The sequence below is a fragment of the Poecilia reticulata genome, chromosome 15 (assembly GCF_904066995.2).
Source record: "Poecilia reticulata chromosome 15, P_reticulata-male-v2, whole genome shotgun sequence".
Taxonomy (NCBI): Eukaryota; Metazoa; Chordata; class Actinopteri; order Cyprinodontiformes; family Poeciliidae; genus Poecilia; species Poecilia reticulata.
The window spans coordinates 15,900,510-15,924,547 of NC_088844.1; the positions used below are offsets into that span (position 1 = coordinate 15,900,510).

Below are 24,038 nucleotides of genomic sequence, written 5' to 3' on the forward strand. Positions count from 1 at the left end.
TGGAAGTCATTGACCTTGAATAAAAGATGGATATTTTTTAACATACGTTAAATAGATTTTAAGTAAACAATATGAAATATTGTTTTTAACTTGCATTGTTTCAAAATGAGCTTCATGTAGCACCGAGACTTAAATACAATTTCTTAATGTAGTATAGTTAATTATTTTCACGTCTTTCATACTCCTGCTAATTGATATGTATTACTGATACGCATATCAATTGACATGCATTGTGTCCAGAAAACCATGTTATCCCAATACAGGACCAGGAGAAATCTGTCACAAAAATATTAGTAGCGCCATCATTTGTTATTCGATATATCTATTAAATACGACTTAAAATAAAGATTAGAAAACTGATGTTTGATAAATTCTCCATGATATAAATCTATAAACAGTTTAGTTTCTGTTAGTTCTGTCAAGATACAAGAAAGGACGAATACCTACTTATATTGGTCAATCGTTTTATTTTAAATATTCTGTAGGAGCCGTAGTTTGACAACCGTTATAAATATCACCATGTTTTTAGAACACAGGGGATTAGCTCAGTTTTGTTGTATTGTTTTATTAATAGCAGCGGCGCCACAATAAAGGTACAATAAAACTGATAAACAGGTGAAGAACCAAACAGAACCACTTCTGACTGTTCGCAAAGCCAAACATCCAATAAAAGTTCCACCAAGCCACTACTAAGGCACTGGGGTCAAGTTTCTCGACACATGCAAAACAAGGTTCAATGTCCAAACTTATTGATTGTTGTTGATGATTTATTTTCCTCTTTCACCAAACAATTACAGAGATCAAACTTTTATTTGTTCTCATGCTACCACTCTTAAAAACCATCGGCCCCAAACCCAAATGCCTGCTGGTCCTTCTCCAGGCCCCTGCACTTATAGAAAGTGGACTGGCCCACATTACTTCCTGTCTAAATTTAGAAAATAATTAAGAAAATAATAAAACAAAAAAAATAAATAAAATCAACAATTATCAACCTACAAATAAACTCTGTAAGAAATACAAAAAATAGAAATTTAAGAATAAAGTAACAAAATTCAAATGGATAAAGAAATAAAGGAAAAATAGCTTCAACAACTTTTATTCTGCCTTTTCTCACTCTGTGTGTCGGCTTTACGCGGACCCGTTGCCATGGCAACGGACAGACAACAGCTCAACGAGCATAGAGCAGAGATTACCGATCAGGGGAATCAACACCAAAAAAACAAACATGTCCCACACAAAAACGTAGCAAAAACACTAAAACAGAACATCCAGTCTGTTACATTATGTTGTCAGGCTTAATGTCTATATTGTGATTATTAATAAGTTTTCGCCTGAGCACAGCGGTGGATGATTAGCTGATTTAATAAACAGCTGCTCTACTGATGACGTGGTGGGCTGGTTGTTTAGTGCCAACGGAACCAAAACACACCGAACTGCGCAGCACATGTTAAGGTTATCAAAGTCAGTCGCAGGCTAACAACAGTTAGGCTAGTATAACTGACCCACTGGTCATTTGTTCAATGTTTTCTTTAAATTAAAACGTTTTCCTCACCTGTGAAATCTGAAGCCCTTATTACCATTATCTATGGTTGAATTAACTACTAAACATTGCGTCCGTTGTTCTGATTCTTTGCGTGATTGTAGTATTTTCCTGACCACCGATATTCCTGACTCAATGGACAGAAATGGCGCACGTGTGACTTACAATAAATCACGTATTGAATCCATCATTGCTGCTGGCGCTCTGTCCTTCTCTCTGCACTTCCCGCCACTTAGCAACAGGTGTCAGGTTACATTGTGTTGCATTCAATGTTGTCGGGGAAAAAAGAGTTTCATGCGCTTAATGTCCGATTTCCCATAACTATTTATTGAATTCATTGTCGCTAGCTGGGGTGGCAACAGGGGTGGCAAGGTTCTCGTTTGGGGTGGCAACTGCCACCCCGCTAGATCCGCCCCTGAGTCACATCTTGTGAAATCTTTACTTATTGTGTTGCTTTGATGTGCATCTGATGATAAAAGCAGACAATGATAACAGTCTGTATGATGGGATTTGAATGTGCACTGGATGTTGTCTGTACAAAATGCTCTAATAAAGTACTGCAGTCACTGGCAAAAAGGAAACATTTTGTGTCTTATGTTTATGGGTGAATAATTATTTCTAAGCTTCTATTTCTCTTGTTATACAGTTGAGGTGTGTCTAACAAACATTTGCTACTAAGGTGAAAATAGATTTGCTCCAGTATTGTATATTTGTGTGGGTGCAAGAGTCAGCGTGGGTCATTAAGTTATGGATTTAAGAACAATTGAATATTTTTGAAACTATTCGTGTTTTCATTGTGCCCTTTTTAAGTGGCTTAGAGGCGCTTGTGTATTCAAATAAGGGCTCACACTGAGTTTGAGTCTTAAAATTTTAGACTTTTTAAAAGATATATATATTTTGATTTTCCTCAAGTATTATAAATGTATTTTTATATATATGTATATATAAATATATGTAAAAACGATTAGACTTCAAACACTTTTTAAGTTAAAACCAAACTCTTCTCTTAAAATCATATGAACATGCCATGGAAGTAAAAATGCTTTGAGATATGATGCAAAGGTTTCCAAAAGGTCACAAGTCTTATTTCCCTGATGAAGAAGTTGAACTAGAACTAGAAGCTGGGAAAAAATGTTGCATATGTAAAATAAAAACCACAAAAGTCTATCTGTAGAATATATCCAGTATGTATTTACCAACTAACAAGAAGGGGCGTTTTTTTAAGAGATTTTGTGGAACAAGTGGCCTTTACTCATTAGCGAGTGGACTGTAAGAAGGGCAGAGACAGAAAGGAAAGAAATGTTGCAAATATCCTGGAGCTGAGAGTCAAACTCAGCAGCTGCTTTGAGGTCTGTAGTTTCCATATATAGCGCTCCTGCTCTACCACTCTTGGCACCCTGATTTTATTTTGTATGTTCTTCTCCATATATTCCAAATCAATTCACCGTTAGTTGGGGAGACAGGACTTTGACCACATCAACCTGAAGTGTTAAGTGTCACTATTCACTGGAGTTTCAGGGATTCAAAGAACATTTTGCGAGTAATAATAATAATAATAATAATAATAATAATAATAATAATAATAATAATAATAATAATAAAGACCAGCAATATCAGTTTATTTTTTAAAGGCATGCCTACTCTTTTATATGAAATAAAAAATTTTTTTACAAACTCTAAACTATGGAATTAAGATTTTAAAACTAGACACTTTATTAAGTTATTGATAAAAAATTTTGAAAAAACAATCTAAGGAGATTATTAGTAGCTAATATTAATGTGTCGTCATAGATGATGCGCAGAGATTAATTATTTAAAACATACAGGCTTAACATTTTACATCACATAACTGCTGGATTATGTTATACTTTGAATCCGAATGTCTGGCGGGAGAGCAGGGTTTGCTTTTTTTTTTCATCCGCTTTCCCTCTCTTACAATCAAACATATTCAGGTACTTAGAGTTCACTGAGGATTATGTCTGGTCAACCAATGAAGTTTTCATATGGGCTTTTTGAGAGGATTACATAGCAATATGAGCACAAATGCTGCAGAAAGGGGGGAATCTGAGGGAGGTAGAGAGGACTGTTCGAGAAGGAAAAACGAAGCAGCATGAATGAGAGCCACTTTCTGGGCGATGAGCAGAGAAAACAGCATTCCATCATCAGCCCAATCAATGTGGAGGTCATGTTGTGGTATTAGCATTGATTGCATTGAGTTATTGATATTGTTTTGCTTGTCAAACACCATGTCAGAGTAACCCAGCTCTGCCATTAAACAGCACGATAATGAAATAATTTGTTGCATATGCTGAAAATCACATTTCCTCCAAAACTGAAATGGACCCTGTTACTTTACAATAAAGAAAAAATAAATAAATCAGTTTTTAAACTGAGTTGCAAAATCTTTTTTGAAAAAAAAAAAAAAATTATAATCTGATTTAATCTGGAACACCTCGTGACAGGCTTGAAACGGTCACGATGAAATGAGGTGAAATGTCAAACTGGCGCATCAGGTTTACCAAAGTCTCCTTCTGTGATAGGGACTGTTTGATGTGAAGCTGATTATATAACAGCAGATACATGCACAGTCATTCAGTATCTCTTGGAAAGCAGCCACATGAAAATCAATTCTAGAGCTGAGCACAGCTGATCCCAAGTCAGTCCAGAGAATCTGCGAAGTCTAGAATCTATGGACTTTGAGCTAGCATTTTTTTATTCTGTTTTATGTGTTCAGTGAGTACTTTGTTTTAATATATCATGTTATTTTATTTTTACTCAAAAGCATTCTAGAATCTATGGACTTTGAGCTAGCATTTTTGATTCTGCTTGCAAAAGTACAATAATTTATTTATTTATTACTTTTTTGATGTACCAAGCAATATTCTAATCCTCTCTCTTTAAAACTGTTCAGTTCAACATCCCAGGCCATTAAAAACAACCAAACACTGTGATCCCTCGGCTAGTCACTTAATATTTGATGACATGTCCAGGCTGCATGTTGGCTGCTGTGGGTCGGGGATTTTTGCCTGGCTGCTAGAAATTAATACTTTGGCAAATGCTCATGATTACATGGTTATCTTGAATCTCCCCGAACAAGCTTCAAATCACATCAGGGCAGATTCATTAAAACAAAAAAAAAAAAACGAAAGATAAAAAAAAAAAGAAAAAAATCTAGCAAGGTTTATAAACTGAATGCATTTGTTTATCTGTCTCGTTTCTGAGTGTATGCGTGCCTGTGCTTGAGATACAAAGAGATTAAGTCCAGGGCAGCCTCCTGGGTGAACCAGCAGCCAATGCTGGAGTTTGGACCTTCATGGCTCTGCCTGTAAGCTTTCCAGCTTCAGTACGTTCACCGAGGGAAACAAAATGTGATTATCAAAGCTGCTCGCCATCTGACGTAACATTTGGTCTAAAAATAAAACAGGAACCTGTTGAGCCTCCTTTTTGGTTTGAATCCCAGGATTTATTAGCCGGGTCTTAACTTGTGCACGTCACACAACGTTTTATGGGGGGGAAAGCCACGATCTGAATCGTGGTTTGTTTTTTTGTGGATGCCGACAAACATAGTCGGGGAAGTTTCTGGCTTACTCCTTTCCGCTACCGCTTTTTTTACAAGTCTACCATTTTCCAAACACCCGTCCACTGATCTGAATGGGACAGAAACTTAAGGATAGTGTGTGGGAATGAAATCTAATTTTGTCACTAAGGCAAAATATTTTCCAGGCCCACTTAGGATAAGTTGATTACAGTTTAGAACACACTCATTTTGCTCAGGTCGAATGCAAATGTTTTATTCCAGAAGTTTAAATATCACTAAGTAATAAGGCATGAGGTCAATGTCTATAACAAAGTTACGTGTGTGTTTGCGCTGCACTGTGATAGACTTGTGACCTGTCCAGAAAAAAACTCACCCACTGACCAACACAAATAAGTGCCAGATGACAGAAAGCCTCCCACTCCCCAACCGGTCCCCTCACTATGCCACCCCCTCCTCCCCCTAACTCCGCATGCTTTACTCAACTAATAAAAACTCAATAACGTGATGACTGGAAATAAAAGGGGTATGAGGACATCTGGTGGCTGAACAATAAATAGTTTCTTTTATCAAGTGGATCTGCAAGTTAACAAAATAGGTGTTGAAACCTATTTGTTTACTCCTTGGTGTTTCAGAAAATATGTGTACACAAATCCCTGCTTCAACTCCTTTTGCTTCAAACGAGGCTGATGCTAAATTCAATGAACATATGGAAACTGAATAATTCCTAGATTGATATAAACATTTTTCTTGTACATTGTCTTCTCTATATTAACCTACTCAGCTGTATATTTTTTTAAACCTTATGTTGTAAATTTGTCTTTAAGATGGAGTGTTTTATTCTTATTTTTCATTTTCTCTTACCTTTGTCTGAATATTCACTTATCTCAACGAGCTGCTGTGACACCCACATTTCCCCAATAGAGGATATTTCTATTCTATCCCACTCTATGCTATTTTTGCCCATATGATAAGAAAATGCTCCTGCCTCTCTTTATCTGGTTCCCATGGTTTTATGTACATAATTCACCTCTCACATTTATATGATCTTTTTGAATGTCTTTGTGTTATCAAGCCCAGCCTGTTCCTTTCTTGTCCAAAGACCAATAAATTATTCAGAATTTACTATGAAAGTGAGTTATTTATGAATGAAAAGCATCTGTGAACATCATTCCTTTTCAGCTCTTATCACAGGATGTTTACCATTCCAACTCATGAATATGATTTGGCCTAAACGATTTCACTTTATCTATGTTTGTGTGTTAATGCTGTTTAAGTTGCTAGAAGGTTTTCTGCTGGGATCGTTTCTCTTGATCTGTCTGTCATCACCACAGTCTCAGGATTTCTTCCTTGTCTCTAATAAAAAGAAAGACACAAATTGTCTAATTAGCACATTCCTCCACCCAATGAAACGCTCATCTGATCAATGTCTTTCTTGTGCGACAAAGTAAGTTTACATGGATTGAATAGTGCTGCAGAGAAGTTCGAATAGTATTTTTGATTTAATGGCGCTTTAAACTCTGCAGCGCTTATCTGTCTACTGAGCTCCTTTGTCTTCAAGATGCTGTTTTTTTCCCCCCAATGTTCTCTAAGCAACCTCTGAAACCTCCGAAGAACAACTGGATTCATAGTGAGACTAAATTTACTAATAAGTGACTCCTGCACAGGATTTAAATTATTTTTAATTAAGCAAATAAAGTCATTTCCGATCCAAAAAGTCAATACCAAAAACGGAGGCAGTAAAAGTTTGCAAAATCCGTCACTACTTGCTCAGGGAATCACACAAAAAAAGATTCAGCAACAGCTGCATATGCCTGTTTGTGTCAGTAGATGGCAGTGTAGAAAAGCATTTAAACTCGTATGTGAGTGGAGTATTCAAGAATACACATGGATGGATGGATGGATGGATGGATGGATGGATGGATGGATGGATGGATGGATGGATGGATGGATGGATGGAAACAGTGTTTTGTGCAATATACATTAGGCATGAACCTCAGAGAAGAACAGATATTCTTTCATTAGTTGGAGCGGTTATTTTACGTTCTTTCATGTTTTATGTTATTTCATGTTGAACCTCTTTGACTCACTCCCGCTCTCTCCCCTAAACGATGCCAAGTTCGCATATTTCTGTTTAAAACAAAGGCTATAATTTTTTTAAACCATGAACACCACGCTACTACTTTTCTGAAGCTAACGAAAGAGTGTTGTTATCAAATCTATGGATTTCTGGTATGTTGAAAACAAAACATCCTAAGGAAGATTAGGATATTTCAACTTTAGCATCATATCTAATTCAACTCCTAAAATTCTGCTGTGGCTTTTGGTTCTGTTATCTGAAAACGAACCCAATCTCAAGCCAAAGGTTTCCAGAACCTTGGAAAACATTATGTTAGGGCCTCTGCGAAAGGCGCAGACTATAAAGTAACAGACTTTTCGAGAAAAATACGTGTTAAAAGGCAAGAAGAATGTGTAAGATTTAAATAATTACATTTTCAGATGTGGGAGATATTTGATTGGTCATAATTCACAAACGGAATAAAAATCCAAGAGTTTATAGTTGTTTTTTTTTTTTTGTTTTTTTGTTAATAAAGTTACGACAGACTGATGCCCCAAGTAAGTTCTGCACAAACTGGAATCCCTCTTGTCCGACAGGAGAACGGGAGAAGAAAGAAATAACTTTGGAGCTGTCCACTCGCGTGTGGTGCTGAAAAGATACGTCTCCGTAATTGATCTGTGTACATTTTGCTTACGTTTTGTTGTTATATTCTTAACTACAAGCTTGTTTATATCTCTTATATATCCATTCTAGATTGCCTCAAATAATCAATTATGTTTGCTGCTGTATAAGACGTTTTAACTTCTTAACGAAAAAAAAAAAATGCTCCTGAAAAAGCATCTGCAGCTCTGCTTTGATGCGACTGACTGGACAGCAGTGCGCACTCGGGATTTTGTGTTTAATTAGCATAAAAGATCTGCTGGAGAGCAGCAGGACGGTGCGTCACAGCCATGGATCAAGATGGGAGGGGCTGGGGGGGGGACACCTATGGGAGTCAACAAGCAGCTGTGTGTATTCCTTCCATCAGCCGACAAAAGCCGAACCCGGATGATGTGAAATGATGACTTAGCTCAGCGTGTTACAGGTGGCTGGAGACAGCTGGGTGCGACCGGGAGCCGGCGGGGCGCAGCAGCAAAAAAAACGGACCGCCGATAGAGCCGCTGCGCTACGGATGAAACCCTCAACTTGTGAGTCTTGGAGTCCGGAACCCGCGCGTCACCTGACGGGATGTGAGGCTATGAAGCAACAAGAGGGAATGGTGATAAAACGAGTCCAAGTCACGGAAGTGGAAGAAGGCGTCCGAGGAAAGGACAGCGCAAGGGGCAGAGAAGAGGTAAAGGAGCGGAAAGTTATTTAGTTCATCGGGGAAGCAGAGGCAGAGCAGATGTGCGTAATTCTGTAAAAGCAAACTCGGGGAGAAGAATTTTTACATCAAAAAAAGAGAAGAAGAAAAAAAAATCATGGAGCCAGAGGGGATCACGGAGGAGCAAGCTACTAATGTGGCACAATCTGCCGCCTCAAAACTGTCCCAGATGGGCGAAAGAACTAAACAGCTGGGCAACGTTATCCAAAACCCAGAACGACAGAAACGCGTAATTCTCGTAATAGTGTGTGTTGCACTTTTATTAGACAACATGCTTTACATGGTAATTGTGCCAATTATACCCGATTATCTGGAGGGGTTGCAGAAAGCAGCGGATCAGGAACAGCCAGCTGCTGCGCGGCACACCAACTCCACCAACAGCACCATCCACAGAGCGGCCGAGGGGAACTTCGACCTGCAGATAGGCGTCCTGTTCGCCTCCAAGGCCATCCTGCAGCTGCTGGTGAACCCGCTGAGCGGCACCTTCATAGACAGGGTGGGCTATGACATCCCGCTGTTCATTGGGCTCAACATAATGTTCCTCTCCACCCTTACCTTCGCCTTCGCCGAGAACTACGCGACCCTGTTCCTGGCGCGCAGCATCCAGGGCCTCGGCTCGGCTTTCGCGGACACCTCAGGGATCGCTCTCATCGCGGACAAGTACACGGAGGAGTCTGAGCGAAGCAAAGCCCTGGGCATCGCCTTGGCCTTCATCTCTTTCGGAAGTTTGGTCGCACCGCCCTTCGGAGGGGTCCTGTATGAGTTTGCGGGAAAGCAGGCGCCTTTTCTGATCCTGGCCTGCATCTGCCTCACCGATGGAGTCCTGTGTCTGGTTGTGCTCAAGCCCTTCTCCAACAGGGAGAGGGAAACCATGCCCGTGGGCACCCCGATCTACAAGCTGATGATTGACCCATACATAGCTGTGGTGGCGGGAGCTCTGATCGTCTGCAACATACCACTCGCCTTCCTGGAGCCAACCATCGCAAATTGGATGGAGGAAAACATGAACGCCAGCGAGTGGGAGATCGGCATGACTTGGTTCCCTGCGTTCTTCCCGCATGTGTTAGGGGTGTATCTCACTGTGAAACTTGCGGCCAAGTACCCTCACCTTCAGTGGTTCTACGGGGCCATAGGCATGGTGTTCATAGGGGCCAGCTCCTGCACGGTGCCGGCCTGCAAGAACTTCGGGCAGCTCATGATCCCGCTGTGCGGTATCTGCTTTGGCATCGCCTTCGTGGACACGGCGCTCCTGCCCACGCTGGGCTTCCTCGTAGATGTGCGCCACGTCTCAGTGTACGGCAGCGTGTACGCCATAGCGGACATCTCCTACTGCGTCGCCTACGCCCTGGGGCCCATCGTGGCCGGTCAGATCGTGCACGACTTGGGCTTCGTTCAGCTGAACTTGGGCATGGGGCTCGCCAACGTCCTTTACGCGCCGGCGCTGCTTCTTCTGAAGAACGTGACGCAGATGAAGCCTTCTTTCTCAGAGCGCAACATGCTGCTGGAGGACGGCCCCACGGGTCTGTACGACACGATTAAGATGGAACAACGGGAGAAGAAGAGAAAAGGTCTGTGCACGACTACTGATGAGAGCGGCATCGAGACTTTTGTCCAGCGCTCGCACTCGGAGGAGGAATCATCAGGAGGAGAGTACGCGTAAAAATAAAGAAAGAAAGAAATAAAATAAATAAAGACCTTTAAGCTGTATGTGAAATTTTAAAATAAGTGCCAATGTGTGTATACGTTTTGATTAAGATTGTGAAAATATATCAGCGTGCGACAATACCTGTGGGTTTTGTCCCATCAAGTGGTCGCAACTTTGTTTTAAAATGGGAATTTAGTAAAAATGGAAAAAAAAAATGGTGAGATTAATGTCTGTTCATCTTCTGATCACTGTAACAGAATCTGACTCTTCAGGGAATATAGTGCAAACGTGTTTTAAGGAAATATAATGTATGCGTCTTTAAATGCCATCTGTAATCATGTTGCTTATGAATGAAATATGCAAACTAGTGTGTTGAAGGGCAGAAGTACGGGAATTACCTGGAAATCTGCCTCTTGTGGAGTATTTACACTCTCATTTTAAATGAATTGTGTGCTTCTGGAATGCAAAGCCTGAAATGATCTGTGACTGTACATACATGTATATTCATGTACATTAAAAGAACAATATGTGAACGATACCGATGTTTTACGTCGTTTATTTGTGCAGTAACCTCGATTATGATATAGTGTGCTATATTATCAATTCTTTCAAGTCAAGAGGTAGCAAATGTTTCTTCTAAAAAAATACAAAAAATGTATAACATGAAGGCATTTAAGGGTTATATATATATATATATAACCCTTATATATATATATATATATATATATATATATATATATATATATATATATACAGTAATGAATATATATATTCATTACTGTATGAACTATAATCATACAGTAAAATAAAAATTGCTCTTATAAAAAGTGACTAATTGAAGTTTTTAGTAATTTAAGAAATTTTAATTTCTGATGTTGAAAATGCAAATCTTTTCTTAGTAAGAAACAGTTTCATGCAAATAGTGAGAAAAAAAAAACTGGGAAGTGTCTGATGAAAAGGTGTTAAGATCTCAGTTTCTGACTGTTGCCTAAATAAGGTGGAGTGACAATCAGAGTTGCTAAACAAAGTTCTCAGCGAATAGCAGGACTTCTGGGAGGAGCCAGGCTGCCTGGAGGCTGAGGGATCCTCTCAGCATCTCTCTTGAGCCAGCAACGGAGTTGTACTGACGCCAAGAAAGGGAGGAGAAAAGATGCTCAAAGTGATAAAGGACAGAAATTGAGAAATTTGGAGGATTTTTTCTTCTTCTTCTATTCCACAAAAGACTTCAAGTTATGATGCATCGTCATGAATTCGCTGTCTCAGCCTCAGGAGGAGTAAAATTTTCTTACTGTATGTGAGGTGAGTAAAATATCTTCTCTCTTTTCATTGATTGTTCTGGTTTCACATGTATTTTAGTTGAAAGAAAACAAATACTAACGATTAAGATTTTGCTGATTTAATTTATTTTTGTTAGTTAGTTTTTCATTACACAATTCACCTTATTCAGGTGATATTTTTTAACATTTCTATGAGAAGGCCAATGATTTATAAAGGAATATTACACTATTTTATAGATATATATATATACATTATTAGGTTATATGTCTTTACATAGTGTGACAAAATTGTTCATATGTACCACTACTTTCGTAAAACTAAGACTTAGGTAAATCTCAAAGACCTTCAACCTCTCGATGACCCTTCTTGGTTTTACACACAAAAGGTGTAAAACAATTCCACATTTGTGTTACTTCTTCCTTCTAGTTTAAAGACCGACACCTGAAATGCAGTCTGCTGAACATTTTGGTTGCCTATTTACACAGAAGCACTGTAATAAAAAAAAAGAAGTGTTTTAAAAAGCCAAATGAAAGAAGAAAAATGCAAATAAGACAATTTATATTAAAACAATGGACACAATAAGGGTATTCTCCCTGCAATAGCATTGTTTTGTAAAAGCATCATTACATACTACACCTTCAAATTGTAGTCATAAATGGAAAATTTAAACTCTCATGTCTCTACCTGCTTGACAGTCACAGCGCGTCACCAAGATGCCAATCCGGAACCAGGAGTCTTTCAAAGATTCTGCAAGCGGAGATGTAAATATGGCTCTTAGTTTCATTTAAATATGAATGAAACAAAAAAAATTGCAAAATAAGATGTTGACTAATGCCTGAGAAATCTCATAGTTATTGAAGTTAAATAAGGAAAAGAAAAAAGTGTGAATTGTGTTATCAGACAGAATAAACTAGGAATTTTCTTGATGAAATGAGTGATTGGTTAAGCTATTTAGTCTCAAGTTTTTATGTGTTACTAAAGCTCACTGACTCAAATATATTGCCCAGGCTCTGCCAAAGCTGCCGTTGCCCAGCCTCAGTGAGACGCTGGACACATACCTGAGATGCATGAAGCACCTGCTCACTGAAGAACAATTCAACAAGACCCAGAACATCGTGAAGCAATTTGGAGCTCCTGGAGGAGTGGGAGAGCTGCTGCAGAGCAAACTTGTGGAGAGGAGGGAGAAAAAGGCAAACTGGGTAAATAAGTTTTTTTTATATATAAAGAATTGTAAGTAATGTACTTAAAGATTTAGAAATCTAAAAAGATTTACTGAAAGATTCGTTTATCGACACAACAGCACTTGAATAACTTATAGCACACTCAGAAAAAGTTTTAACCAAATTTTTATGATAATTAAAGGCGCATCTCTATGAATTCCAATCTGATTATTTCAATAATCCAGATTAAAAAGGGATCATGTTTTATACATATTCAAAGAGGAGTGATAGATTTCAAGTGTTATATTTCTGTTGAAATTCAACATTTAAGGCTTATTTTGAGTATGGTTATTTGATATTAGACCAATGAAAACTTATTTTCAATACAAAAATGTCAGTCTACTGAAAAGCAGAGCGACTTGACTCAAAACTTATTCTGAGCTCATTTTGTACGAATTACAGCAATAATGGAGCGTGGAGGAGATCAACCTGTGTCTCTGCTGAAGGTCTTATGGAAGCACAGGTTGCCTTTGGCGTTGCTTGCATTTCTTCCTTCCACTCAACTTTAGTTGTCCTTGTCCATGGTCTTCTGTGAACAGATAGCTTCATCAGGAATTATCATTTGTGCCTTATGCTCCTTTTGGAAGACATCATTTACCATCTGTTGGACAACAGTCACAGCAATTAGTGTTTCTCGTGATTGTATGGCTACATTTCCACACTTCTGTATTTAAAAATGAATCTTTGTTGCTCTTATGTAATCCAATAAATTTCATTATTATTTTTTCTTACCTGACATCAATTCTCAACAAAAAAAATTGTTAGAAGTAAGAAATATTGAAATATTTTACTGTGTGTTTTGAATTGATTCATCTTGTTTCACTTCTTTAATTTCTGAACTAAATTAATGTTCGGCTTTGAGATGCAACTGTGCTTCTACTTGCATTTCGATGTCTTTTTTGTACTTTCTTCTTTTGTTTGTTTGTTGTTTACTTCATGCAAAACCTTCCAGGTTTATGACTACTGGTTGAGCGACATGTACTTGAACAACAGACTGGCTCTGCCCGTCAACTCGAGTCCTGTAATGGTTTTTCCCCAACAGAACTTCAAAGCTCCCATCGACTCTTTAAGGTTGGAAACAAATGAAACCGTTTTAAGGACAGGACTTAATGTGCATGCGGTCAGAGCTTTGAAACAAAGCATGGTTTCTGTTTCTAGGTTTGCTGCACACTTGATTTCAGGAGTTTTGGAGTACAAGACTCTTCTTGACGCGTAAGTCACCATGAAATTATCCTGTTCAGGAAAAAAATACTGAATGACAGTCATAGGCATGCGTTCCCATGTGTAGTCGTGCCCTGCCTGTGGATTACGCCCGGGGCCAGTTGTCTGGTAAACCTCTGTGCATGGAGCAGTACTACCGCCTCTTTACATCGTATCGCCTACCGGGGCCTGACAGGGACACACTGGTGGCCCAGGAGAGCAGCGTGATGCCAGAGCCTGAACACATCATTGTGGCTTGTAAGAACCAGGTGAGACACAAAGAAACACATAAGTACATTTATTAAACAGCAGTTGCATTAAACCTAATCCAAAGAAAGTATCTTGGTGGTCTGAGTGAAGAAGCGGGACAGAAACTTGATTAAAAAATGATTTAGAGTAAAACAAGATCTATTAATTTTATTATTGTATCTAGTGTGATGGTATTTGGGGTGTCAGCTTACAAGTTCATGTTCAATAATGTCAGAAGCCCAAAATATCTGTTTGCTACATAACTGAGCATTTCTAAGGACCAACTAGGTTTCTTTGTTCTTGATGGTAGAATTACAAGATGAAATTTAAACATTGGTTTAAAGGGAGTAAAATAAATCATTTTTATCTGTGGATTGGCTGCAGTGTCTAGCCTTAAAGTTCAGAGTGTTTGAGATGTAGAAAAAACCTTTTGAGAGAAACAAGAACAGACAAATAGCTGGAGTGTTTGACATAATATATTCAACATATAATTTCTTGAAAGAATAATGTCACCAAATAGATTCAATAAAATTACTTGGATTTTGTACTCTTTAAATGTTGTGTTGTGTTCATGATACGGAAACCTACCAGCTCTACGTTTGATATGAAGGAGAATGCAGATGAACCAGTGCGTTCAAAATCTGCTTATGTCTGATCTGAACCTCTCGCAGTTCTTCGTTCTGGATGTGGTGATCAATTTTCGGAGACTGAACGAAAGAGATCTGCTGACTCAGCTGGAAAAGATATCCAAGATGGCTGCCAATGAGGATGAGCCTGTTCCACCTATGGGTCTTCTCACGTCAAATGGACGGACAGAGTGGGCGGAGGCTCGCAGTGTACTAATGAGAGGTGAATTTTTTTATTTTTATTTTTTTTTTATTACAGAATCTGAACTTTCTTATAAAAATGTTTCCAGCAATGACTGTGCAGCACTGGAGACAGTCAGAAATCTGGCCGCTCTCGCACATGAGACTGGAAGGAACTTTTATTCAAAAGCAAAACTTTAGAAGATCAAATTATAGCTATGACATTTTTTTTTCTTCCAACAGAATCAACCAACCGAGACTCCCTGGACATGATAGAGCGATGTTTGTGCCTGGTTTGTTTGGATGACCCAAGCGGATCTGAGCAAAGCGATACGACACGCGCCGCAATGATGCTGCACGGAGGCGGGCCGAGCAAGAACGGAGGCAACCGCTGGTACGACAAGCCGATGCAGGTCAGTGAGCAGAATCCCTGTAGTATTCGATATTGTGCGTCCGAGAGCTTTGAGTTAACACGATAGCCCAATGCAAACAAGTAGTAGCTAGTGTTGATGTGAAGGTAGATGAAGAAATGCAAAAGCAATCCTGAATGAAAAGCTGTTAGAGACTGAAGGCCTTGAAACTATAACAAGGTTCACATAAACATTCAGCCACACAGCAAAGTTGGAAGTGTTCCATCAACTCCTACAGAGTTAAATTTTACACTTTTAAGGTGTCTATATAGGTCCACACTGGATGGTGTAGAAGTTACACTTTTGAATGTGTTATTTCTGATAGAGTTGATTCAACACTCACAGTAGTTGAAATCAAATACATTTCAGTGTTAATTTACCCAAAAAATAGTGTATATTGTCAAAAGTTACACTATAAATGTGTTAATCTAACACAGAACACTGTAAAGAATAGAACAACATAGAAATCTGAGTTTTAAAATTCTACTGGCAGGGTATGCTGTGGTGGCGCAGGGGTTAAAGTTCAAGTAAAAGCTCAAAGTTAACTGATTAAAAAATAAAACCATGCATCTGTTTTTTTTTTTTTTTGTCTGTTTTGAAGTGTTGCGCTACACAGCCAAAAGCCCAGTGTTAATTTAACTCTGAAGAGTGTGGACTATATAAACACTGAAAAAGTGTTAATATAAACTCTGTGGGAGTTAACAACATAATTCCCAGTGTTGATTTAACTCCCACAGAGTTGATATTAACTCTGTGGGACCAAGCACACATCCATTTAAAAAAAAAAAAACGTATCTGTGTAATTTCTGTGTGACAAAGTTCAAGGAGTATGACAATTTTTCCAAGATACTGTTGCTTAGAAAGCCACGTGTTATTTAAACATGAATTACTGATTTTTTAATGAAAAGAAAAAGTAAACGATCAAATATTCTTTTGTACTTCAGCAACAGCATTCAATTTATTTTGCAAATCAATGTAAAAGTAATGTTCGAAGGAATGAAATTGGAGAACTAAAGTTGGCATTAGAAATTTTATGTTCAGTTTGCAGCAGATCTACAGTTTTTATTTTGACATTAATGCTCATAAAAGACATTCAGACATTGATAAATGACATTTACAGGAGAAGTTCAAGGCTTCCCCCTACTGTGCAGTGTGCAGATGATACCCTCCTAAAGAATCAAACAACACACCTACACCGAACTGAAGTGTCAAATAATCTTAAGCATTTGATGAATCCCACTAAAATGCTTCTTTTTCAGTTTATTGTAGGTGCTGACGGCTGCTGTGGAGTCGTGTGTGAACACTCTCCATTCGAAGGAATTGTTCTTGTGCAGTGCTCAGAGTATCTCCTTAAATACATGTAAGAAATTATTTTTTTTATGATGCATAACAGATTCCAAATTCTTATTAAAGCAATGCTATTTTTTTCTCTCCCCATGTGACATCAGGATTGGCAGCCCATCAAAGCTGGTCAGGGCTGCGAGTGTAAGTGAGCTGCCTGCGCCACGCAGACTGCGCTGGAAATGTTCTCCAGAGATACAAAAACTTCTCACCTCCTCTGCTGACGAGCTCCACAGGTTCACATTCCCTCTGGAACGACGGAATTCAAAATGTGTTTTGTGGATATTTGTTTTTGATGCGCTGCAAAGTTTGTTCCCCTTTTAATCAGACTGGTGAAGAACCTGGACATGAACGTCCACAAATTCTCTGGCTACGGAAAAGAGTTCATCAAGATGCAGAAAATGAGTCCGGATGCCTACATCCAGGTTGCTCTGCAGTTAGCATACTATCGGTAAGAAAAAGATGAAAGGTTGTCATTCCTTATGTTTAAACTCAGAAATTAGGATTTTCTTCCTCTGGTTTTTAACTACAGGTGTCATGGCAGAGCGGTGTCGACATACGAGAGCGCTTCCACGCGTCGCTTTCAGCAGGGCAGAGTTGACAACATTCGCTCGGCCACACCTGAAGCTTTGGCCTTTGTTAGAGCAATGACTGATAGGAAGCTCATCTCAAGAGTAAGATGCTTCAAAGTGTTGAAACTAGATTGTTAACTATAAACATAATTTTTTTCACAGCCTGACATTAAGTTAGACAATCATTTTCTGTGTTTGGTAAAGTGAAAAGTAAATTTTACATAGTAAATTCAAAATTAATAAACGAGGGGGAAGGATTTCAAGCATTTTTTTTGTTTCCATACAAGTATCAACCGCATGAGAATGTCCAACCTAAATTTGTGCAAAATGGGACCTTTAACCCTGATCTAAAGCAAAAGACCTCACAAAGACGCTGACTGTCGCCTATATTTGGCAAAAGGCTTTATGCCCACCGTGAAAAAAGTCCTGTTGGACCTGAAAACCCACTCAGAGAAGAAGAAGCCATTATTCAAAAGCAACACAAAAAAGCCAGAAAGTCCTCAAGTCACAAGCCAGGAAGATAAGCCTTGGATACAACAAGCTTTTCCAAATGGACCGAAATCATATGGCTAGATCAATAACTCCAGCCGAAGAACAACAAAGTCACTGTCTTGGATTGGCCACCACAAAGTACCATTGAAAAGGTGTGTGTGAGTAAGGCAGCCTACAAACTTGACTTGGTAACATCAGGAGTAATTCACCAAAATTACAGTAAACTCATGCAATAAGCTTGTAGAAGGATACACACACACATTTTTTCCAAAACCATACAGTTCAAAAGGCAGTTATAATAAAATGAAAATAAATATTAAATTCTGAACTAGAAAATCCATCCATCCATTTTCTTGACACCCTTGTCCCTCAGTGGGGTCAGGAGGGATGCTGGTGCCCATCTCCAGCTGGCGTTCCGGGCAAGAAGCGGGGTTCACCCTGGACAGGTCGCCAGTCTGTCGCAGGGCAACACAGAGATACACAGGACAAACAATCATGCATACACACACACACTCACACCTAGGGGCAATTTGGAGAGGCCAATTAACCTGACAGTCATGTTTTTGGACTGTGGGAGGAAACCGGAGTACCCGGAGAAAACCCACGCATGCACAGGGAGAACATGCAAACTCCATGCAGAAAGACCGGGGCCGGGAATCGAACCCAGAACCTTCTTGCTGCAAGGCAACAGCTCTACCAACTGCGCCACTGTACTAGAAAATAAGAAAAAAAAAAAAACATTTATTCAGAAATGTATCTCACTCATTGTTCTTGTATTTGCAAAAACATAATAATGGTGAAAACCCTAACTGATCAAAAACTGCAATGTTTAATCTTATTTGACATTAGTGAGAAAAAAGTTTGTTTGATTTTGTTCGGTGTGTATCATTGAATGGTTTCAAATGTGTTTAATATTTCTGGTAGATGAATATTGCTTCAGAATCAGTCTTGCTCTTATTTGCACTATTATTTTTAGGACATTTTAAAGTAAGTTTGCTGTAAAATAGCAAACTATTAATTACTACCCTCTGCACTGGCAGGAAATGGAGAAGATGGAGTTGTTGCGATGTGCCATTAATGCGCAGACAAAGTATACCGTCATGGTAACCTTCTTCTATCATAGCATTTCTACTACAACATTGAATTATTGCAAAACTGCAATAACATACCTTTTTTGTGTGCATTCTTCTAGGCAATTACTGGGATGGCAATAGACAATCACCTGCTGGGTCTGCGTGAGGCGGCTCGCGAAATGAAAATGGAGAAACCCGAGATCTTCAAAGACGACGCTTATCTCATCAGTAATCACTTTATTCTCTCAACAAGTCAGGTGATTTCAAAAACAATTTTACGATGCAATACACTTTCAGGAGTATAATTTCATTGTAAGAAATCTGCCAAATAGTGAGTGTTGTGAAGTGGCTATTGCCTAAGACCATTCAGCATAGCCATGTAGCTGACCATGTATGACCAGCACTTATATCACTAAGTAAAAGGCAAAACATCAGATTCAGTGCTAGATTCTAGAGCAGTAGAGATGTTGTTTTTTTATTATTATTATTTTTATTTTTTTGCAGAGAGGTTAACCATGCATTTCTGTCTGGGAAATCAATTCAGACTTGTCTTGGATTGGCCACCACAAAGTACAGTGGCCAATCCACCGTAACACAGGACTCAAATCCTGAATCCCTTTTATCAGGGAAACAAACATTAGTGTATCAGCAAACCAAAACAGTTTGAATAATTTCAGTAATTTGAGGACGGTCCTTTTCTGCTGGCCCACACGACCATGAAACAGCATCCATGAAGAAATGGATGAGCAAGTTTGGTTTGAACTTGTCTCCACATAGTCCTGACCTAAACTCAATAGAACGCCTTTGGAGTGAGTAAGAGTAGAGATTCACCAGTGTCTGACCTCACACATGCACTTCAAGAAGAATGGTCAAAAATCCCCCAAAATGAACTCCTGTAGCTCGAGGAAAGTGTTTCCAGTAGAACTCCAGCTGTAAATCCTGCTCCTGGCAGAACACACACACACCATGCGCCATCACTACTTCCCTCCCCTGACCTGAAAGCTGACTCACCTCTATAAAAGTCAGTCAATCTGGGGCTGTGGCTACCTCACCATGTGAGGTCATAGCAGGGCCAGACTGACTTGGACCACACTCATCTCATCAATCCCTTCACAAAATACATGCAGAGAGCAAAAAGGCGTTTTAATCCCAGCCCGAAGTGTTTTGTGTAGATGGCATTAGACTTTTAAACCTGAGCTAGATAATCCTACACTGGGCAGAGAGTCTTTAAAACACAGCTTGAGTTGTGTTATTTGATTTACTGGTGAAAATACCAAAAGGAAATTTTTAGCCCTTTTTGAGATTCTTTCCACAGTTGTGGCACAGATACACCTGACCCCCTCACCTTACCCTTGGAGACAGTTAATACCTGAACCCAGTGGCGCAACTACACATTATTCAGGTGGATGCGAAAACATAGATCGGCGCCCCCCGCCTCCCCGAGGGAAGGAACGTTAGGGTGAAGGAGTGACGCCCACCCCCCGAGGTGACGATACGTGAAGGGTAAAACTCGCTACATTTACCTCGTTATGTGCGCGAGGCGAAGGAGCGTAAGGCGCGCTGAAGTTTATGGGAAAACATCATCGGCGCGCTGCCCCCTCCAGACGGGGTTTTGGCGACCCTCTGGTGCTGCGCCCCTATGCGTTGCATGCCCACTTTTTGCGCCGCTGCCTGAACCAGCTATGTTCCCTCTGGTACTTGGATCCCTGATCTGCAGGGTATAACCCACCGCTGAACTCAAAGAATCTATCTAGTCAGTTTTTTAGAGACGATTCGCCTGGATTCTGACAGCCTACGTCTGAGTGCCTCACCCCGCTTCCTCCCATGTGTTAAATAACCAGCAACCCGAGTTCGATAATTCCCACAAAACACATTTACTAAACAACTGCTCTTCTCATTTCACCACTGGCTCTTGGAACAGATCCAGGTTTAGTTTAGTGACTTTGTCAAGTCCCAGGGATGCTGTTTTATTTTACAATATTTGGACTAAAAGCAACCTATAACAACCTTTCTTATTTCTTCTAGGATCATGCACCACAGCCATTTTACTGCCATCCACGAACATTACAGTGACACATTAATTGAATGTCCACAACTCCTGAATAATTTTGTATGCTTCTTTAATTAGTAATGCTTTGCAGGGGTCAGCAACAGCAATCAGGTGCTGACATTACATCAAAGGAATATGGTAAAATCAACTTTAATCTAACACACCTTCCCCTCCCCGCTGAATCTGAGAGACACTCCTTTCTTTGGCTCCTCTTTTGTCTGGGTTCATGCCTCTTGTGCTCTGGTTGATCACCCTTGTTCTCCTTTCAGTTCCCCTTTTTCCTAGTCACTCCCCTAGACTCTGTCTGACAATTCACGTCACTACAAGTCAACAACCTTCATTAAACTCTGATCAACTTTAACTGCGGTTACATCATTATTATTTCACCTTTAGATCCCCCGTGGGAGTAAGGTCAACTCCACTTCCCTTTACAATCTAAAAACGTTTCTACTTATTTATAGCAATTGTAAGTCTTCTCCAAATTGTGCTTTATCATAGAAGTGTTTAACTGTCTGTGGTTCAGTAGTAAGTAGTAACTCTTCTCTCAGGTCCCAACAACTGTAGAGATGTTCTGCTGCTATGGACCAGTGGTGCCCGATGGATACGGCGCTTGCTACAACCCTCAGTCAGACCACATCATCTTCTCAGTGTCCAGTTTCCACGAGAGCCCGCAGACGTGTTCAGTGAAATTTGTCAAGTGCTTGGTGCAGGGCCTTCAGGACATGATGGATCTGTGCAATAGGTGCAACGGTGGCCCCGACCCGGCCGAGCAAAGACGAAACAATCAGACGACGGAGAAGCAAACGCAGACGGAAACAAAGGGTAAAACATCACAAGACTCGACCAAGAGTCAACCAACAAATCCACAGGTTCTGGTGAAAAGTCCAGAACCATCTTTTACAGAGGCCAAAACCAGGACTTCTGCAAAAGGCAAGTTTTAAAAAAAAAAACAAAAGTCAATCTGAGAAAACTCTGCCACTAACATTACATGTGGTGTGTATTGAAGTGTATTATGGTGCAATACTGTATTTTCCACAAAGTAACTGTGATGAAAAATGTTATATTGATGTGTAATAATTTCTGCTGTACTGTGAACTATTATTAGACTTTGAAATAATTATTTTTTTTATGGGTGAAGCTTTATGTCTGTTGTCAAAAGTATCAGTAGAATAAATAAGTTCAAATTACCAATATATACATATGCATATCTATCTATAGATATATGTAGATGGGAAAGAGAACCATATTTGAAAACAATTTATATTTTGCACAACCAGAGATATTCTAGCCAAAGAAGAATAATGATGTGTTTTAGTTTACACGTTAGCATCATCTTTTAAATGAAGCTTGACTACAGCTGTGAGTTATTGCACCCGTCTGCTTGATGTGATCTAATTGTTCACTGATATCTAATTATTTACTTTGCTTACTGCAGTCTTCAGTGTAATATCATTTTGCTGGGTTTTTTTACCATCTGTATTGTACCAGCATTGTGCTCTGTTCTGGAGTTTCCCAAATAAGATATAATTTGATGAAATAATTTGTTTTAAATTCACTATGTGTATCAGCTGTGTGCCACACACTGGGACTGACACTGTGCTTATGTACAAATAAAATCAAAGTTTACAGTATTTTAGAAGAGACACTACTAGCGTCTACGAGCAGAAGACACAACTTAACTGCTTTATTTAAATGCAACAAGCTAGGAGTTGAAGTTACAAAAGTAAGTACATGAAACGCGCAAATGAGAAATTATTGTTGTTCTTTAATGTTGATGTGTTGTTATTGTAAAATCTAAGACATTAAAAAAAATGATTGAAACCAAAGCCTCAGAAGTTTGTAAGAAAACAGCAGGAAACAAGCAGCAAGTTTTAAAAGTCTCATCTGGCTCTGTTCAGTGGATGAGCTACAGCAACATGGCCGCCTCCTTATGCCGAATGCCAGGACAACATCAGTCAGTCAAACAGCTAAAAAGCATGCTGCATCATTGAAGGAACTCAGGTGGGAGAATCTGTTCACATCACAACTGTTTATGGACTCCACAAATCTGTCCTTTATGGAAAAACGACAAGAAGAAATATTTTTGAAGGCGAGCAATAAGAGAGAGGGAAACGGAAAACATTAAGGCTGTCAGATTAGACCCAAAAATCCAACTTGCTGGGCAACTTGCAAAATACAATGTGTGGTATAAAACTACTCAAGCATATCACCTTTAACAAACCATTTGGTGAAACATAGCAGTGGCAGCATCATGCTGGTGAGAGTTAATAGGGTAATAGATGGAGGTAAATACAGGGTAATCCTGGAAGAAAATTTACTGCAAAAAGAATTTAAACATTGGGTAATTGCACCTTATAGCTGGACAATGAAGCCAAACACAAAGCCTAAGATGTAATATAATGGTTTACATCAAAGCATATTTATGCGTTAGAATGGCCTAGTCAAAGCCCAGACCTAAATCCCATTTAGGAATTTGTGACAAGGCTAGTAAGTTAATGTTTACACACTTCCTGTCTGATCAAAAATGAGCTTGGGGGATTTTGTTGGTAAGTAAAACTACATAAAACCAGACAAAAGACATGAAAACTGATATTCACAGACACCACCTCGACCACCTCGACACCACATCTCCGGTATGAAAAGCTGACAGAAACATACCATAACAGACTTTAAACTGTAACTGCAGGAACGTGTGGCTTCACAAAGCATCGTTTCTCTGGGTTAAACAAAAATGCACGCCAAATGTCACTGGTTTTACTTGTGCAACTCTTTGAAATCCATGGATAATTTTCAATCCACTTAACAACTACACACTTTCTGTTGGTTTATAAGGAAAAATCTCAATAATATACACTGAGCTTTGTGACTGTAGTGTGGCAAAGTGTGAAAAATTCAAGAGGCGTGATTGCTTTTGAAAGGCATTGTACAGTACATTATCTAGTATACAAATATTTTTACAAGATTTACATAAGGAAAATGGTGACGCATTAAAAAAAACAACATAAAAATGTTTAGCAAAGTCTGAAAAAAATAATTGAACAAGTGACTCTTTCACTAATCACAAACTACAGCCTGAGCATGCCATCTGTACATTTAGAGCTTGTTCTCAAAAATCTCCAGAGATTATTTTTTTTAACTACTCCTCAGTATCATCTGCTTGAACGTATAGCAATCCCCATCAGCACTGGGACAACAAAACATTCCT

The 24,038-nt window shown here is 39.2% G+C and overlaps 2 protein-coding genes across 2 annotated transcripts; both read left to right on the top strand.

The window, feature by feature from the left end:
• Positions 1-8,123: 8,123 nt before the first annotated feature.
• On the top strand, positions 8,124-10,680 carry slc18a3a (solute carrier family 18 member 3a). Its single transcript, XM_008429539.3, has one exon. It carries the CDS (start codon positions 8,595-8,597, stop codon positions 10,155-10,157), a length of 1,563 nt encoding a protein of 520 aa, XP_008427761.1. The 5' UTR covers positions 8,124-8,594; the 3' UTR covers positions 10,158-10,680.
• A 410-nt stretch (positions 10,681-11,090) lies between these two features.
• chata (choline O-acetyltransferase a) lies at positions 11,091-22,665 on the top strand. Its single transcript, XM_008429540.3, has 15 exons — positions 11,091-11,441; positions 12,116-12,181; positions 12,428-12,619; positions 13,593-13,711; positions 13,799-13,852; positions 13,929-14,109; positions 14,761-14,938; positions 15,139-15,308; positions 16,565-16,665; positions 16,754-16,882; positions 16,975-17,097; positions 17,179-17,320; positions 18,751-18,813; positions 18,903-19,040; positions 21,382-22,665. Exons 2-15 carry the CDS (start codon positions 12,134-12,136, stop codon positions 21,772-21,774), a joined length of 2,031 nt encoding a protein of 676 aa, XP_008427762.1. The 5' UTR covers positions 11,091-11,441; positions 12,116-12,133; the 3' UTR covers positions 21,775-22,665.
• Positions 22,666-24,038: the final 1,373 nt, after the last annotated feature.

Coding starts and splice junctions, on each gene's coding strand:
- slc18a3a (XM_008429539.3), top strand. CDS start 8,595: ATGGAGCCAGAGGGGATCACGGAGGAGCAAGCTACTAATGTGGCACAA.
- chata (XM_008429540.3), top strand. CDS start 12,134: ATGCCAATCCGGAACCAGGAGTCTTTCAAAGATTCTGCAAGCGGAGAT. Junction 14,939..15,138: donor TCGCAGTGTACTAATGAGAG/GTGAATTTTTTT, acceptor TTCTTCCAACAG/AATCAACCAACCGAGACTCC. Junction 15,309..16,564: donor GGTACGACAAGCCGATGCAG/GTCAGTGAGCAG, acceptor CTTCTTTTTCAG/TTTATTGTAGGTGCTGACGG.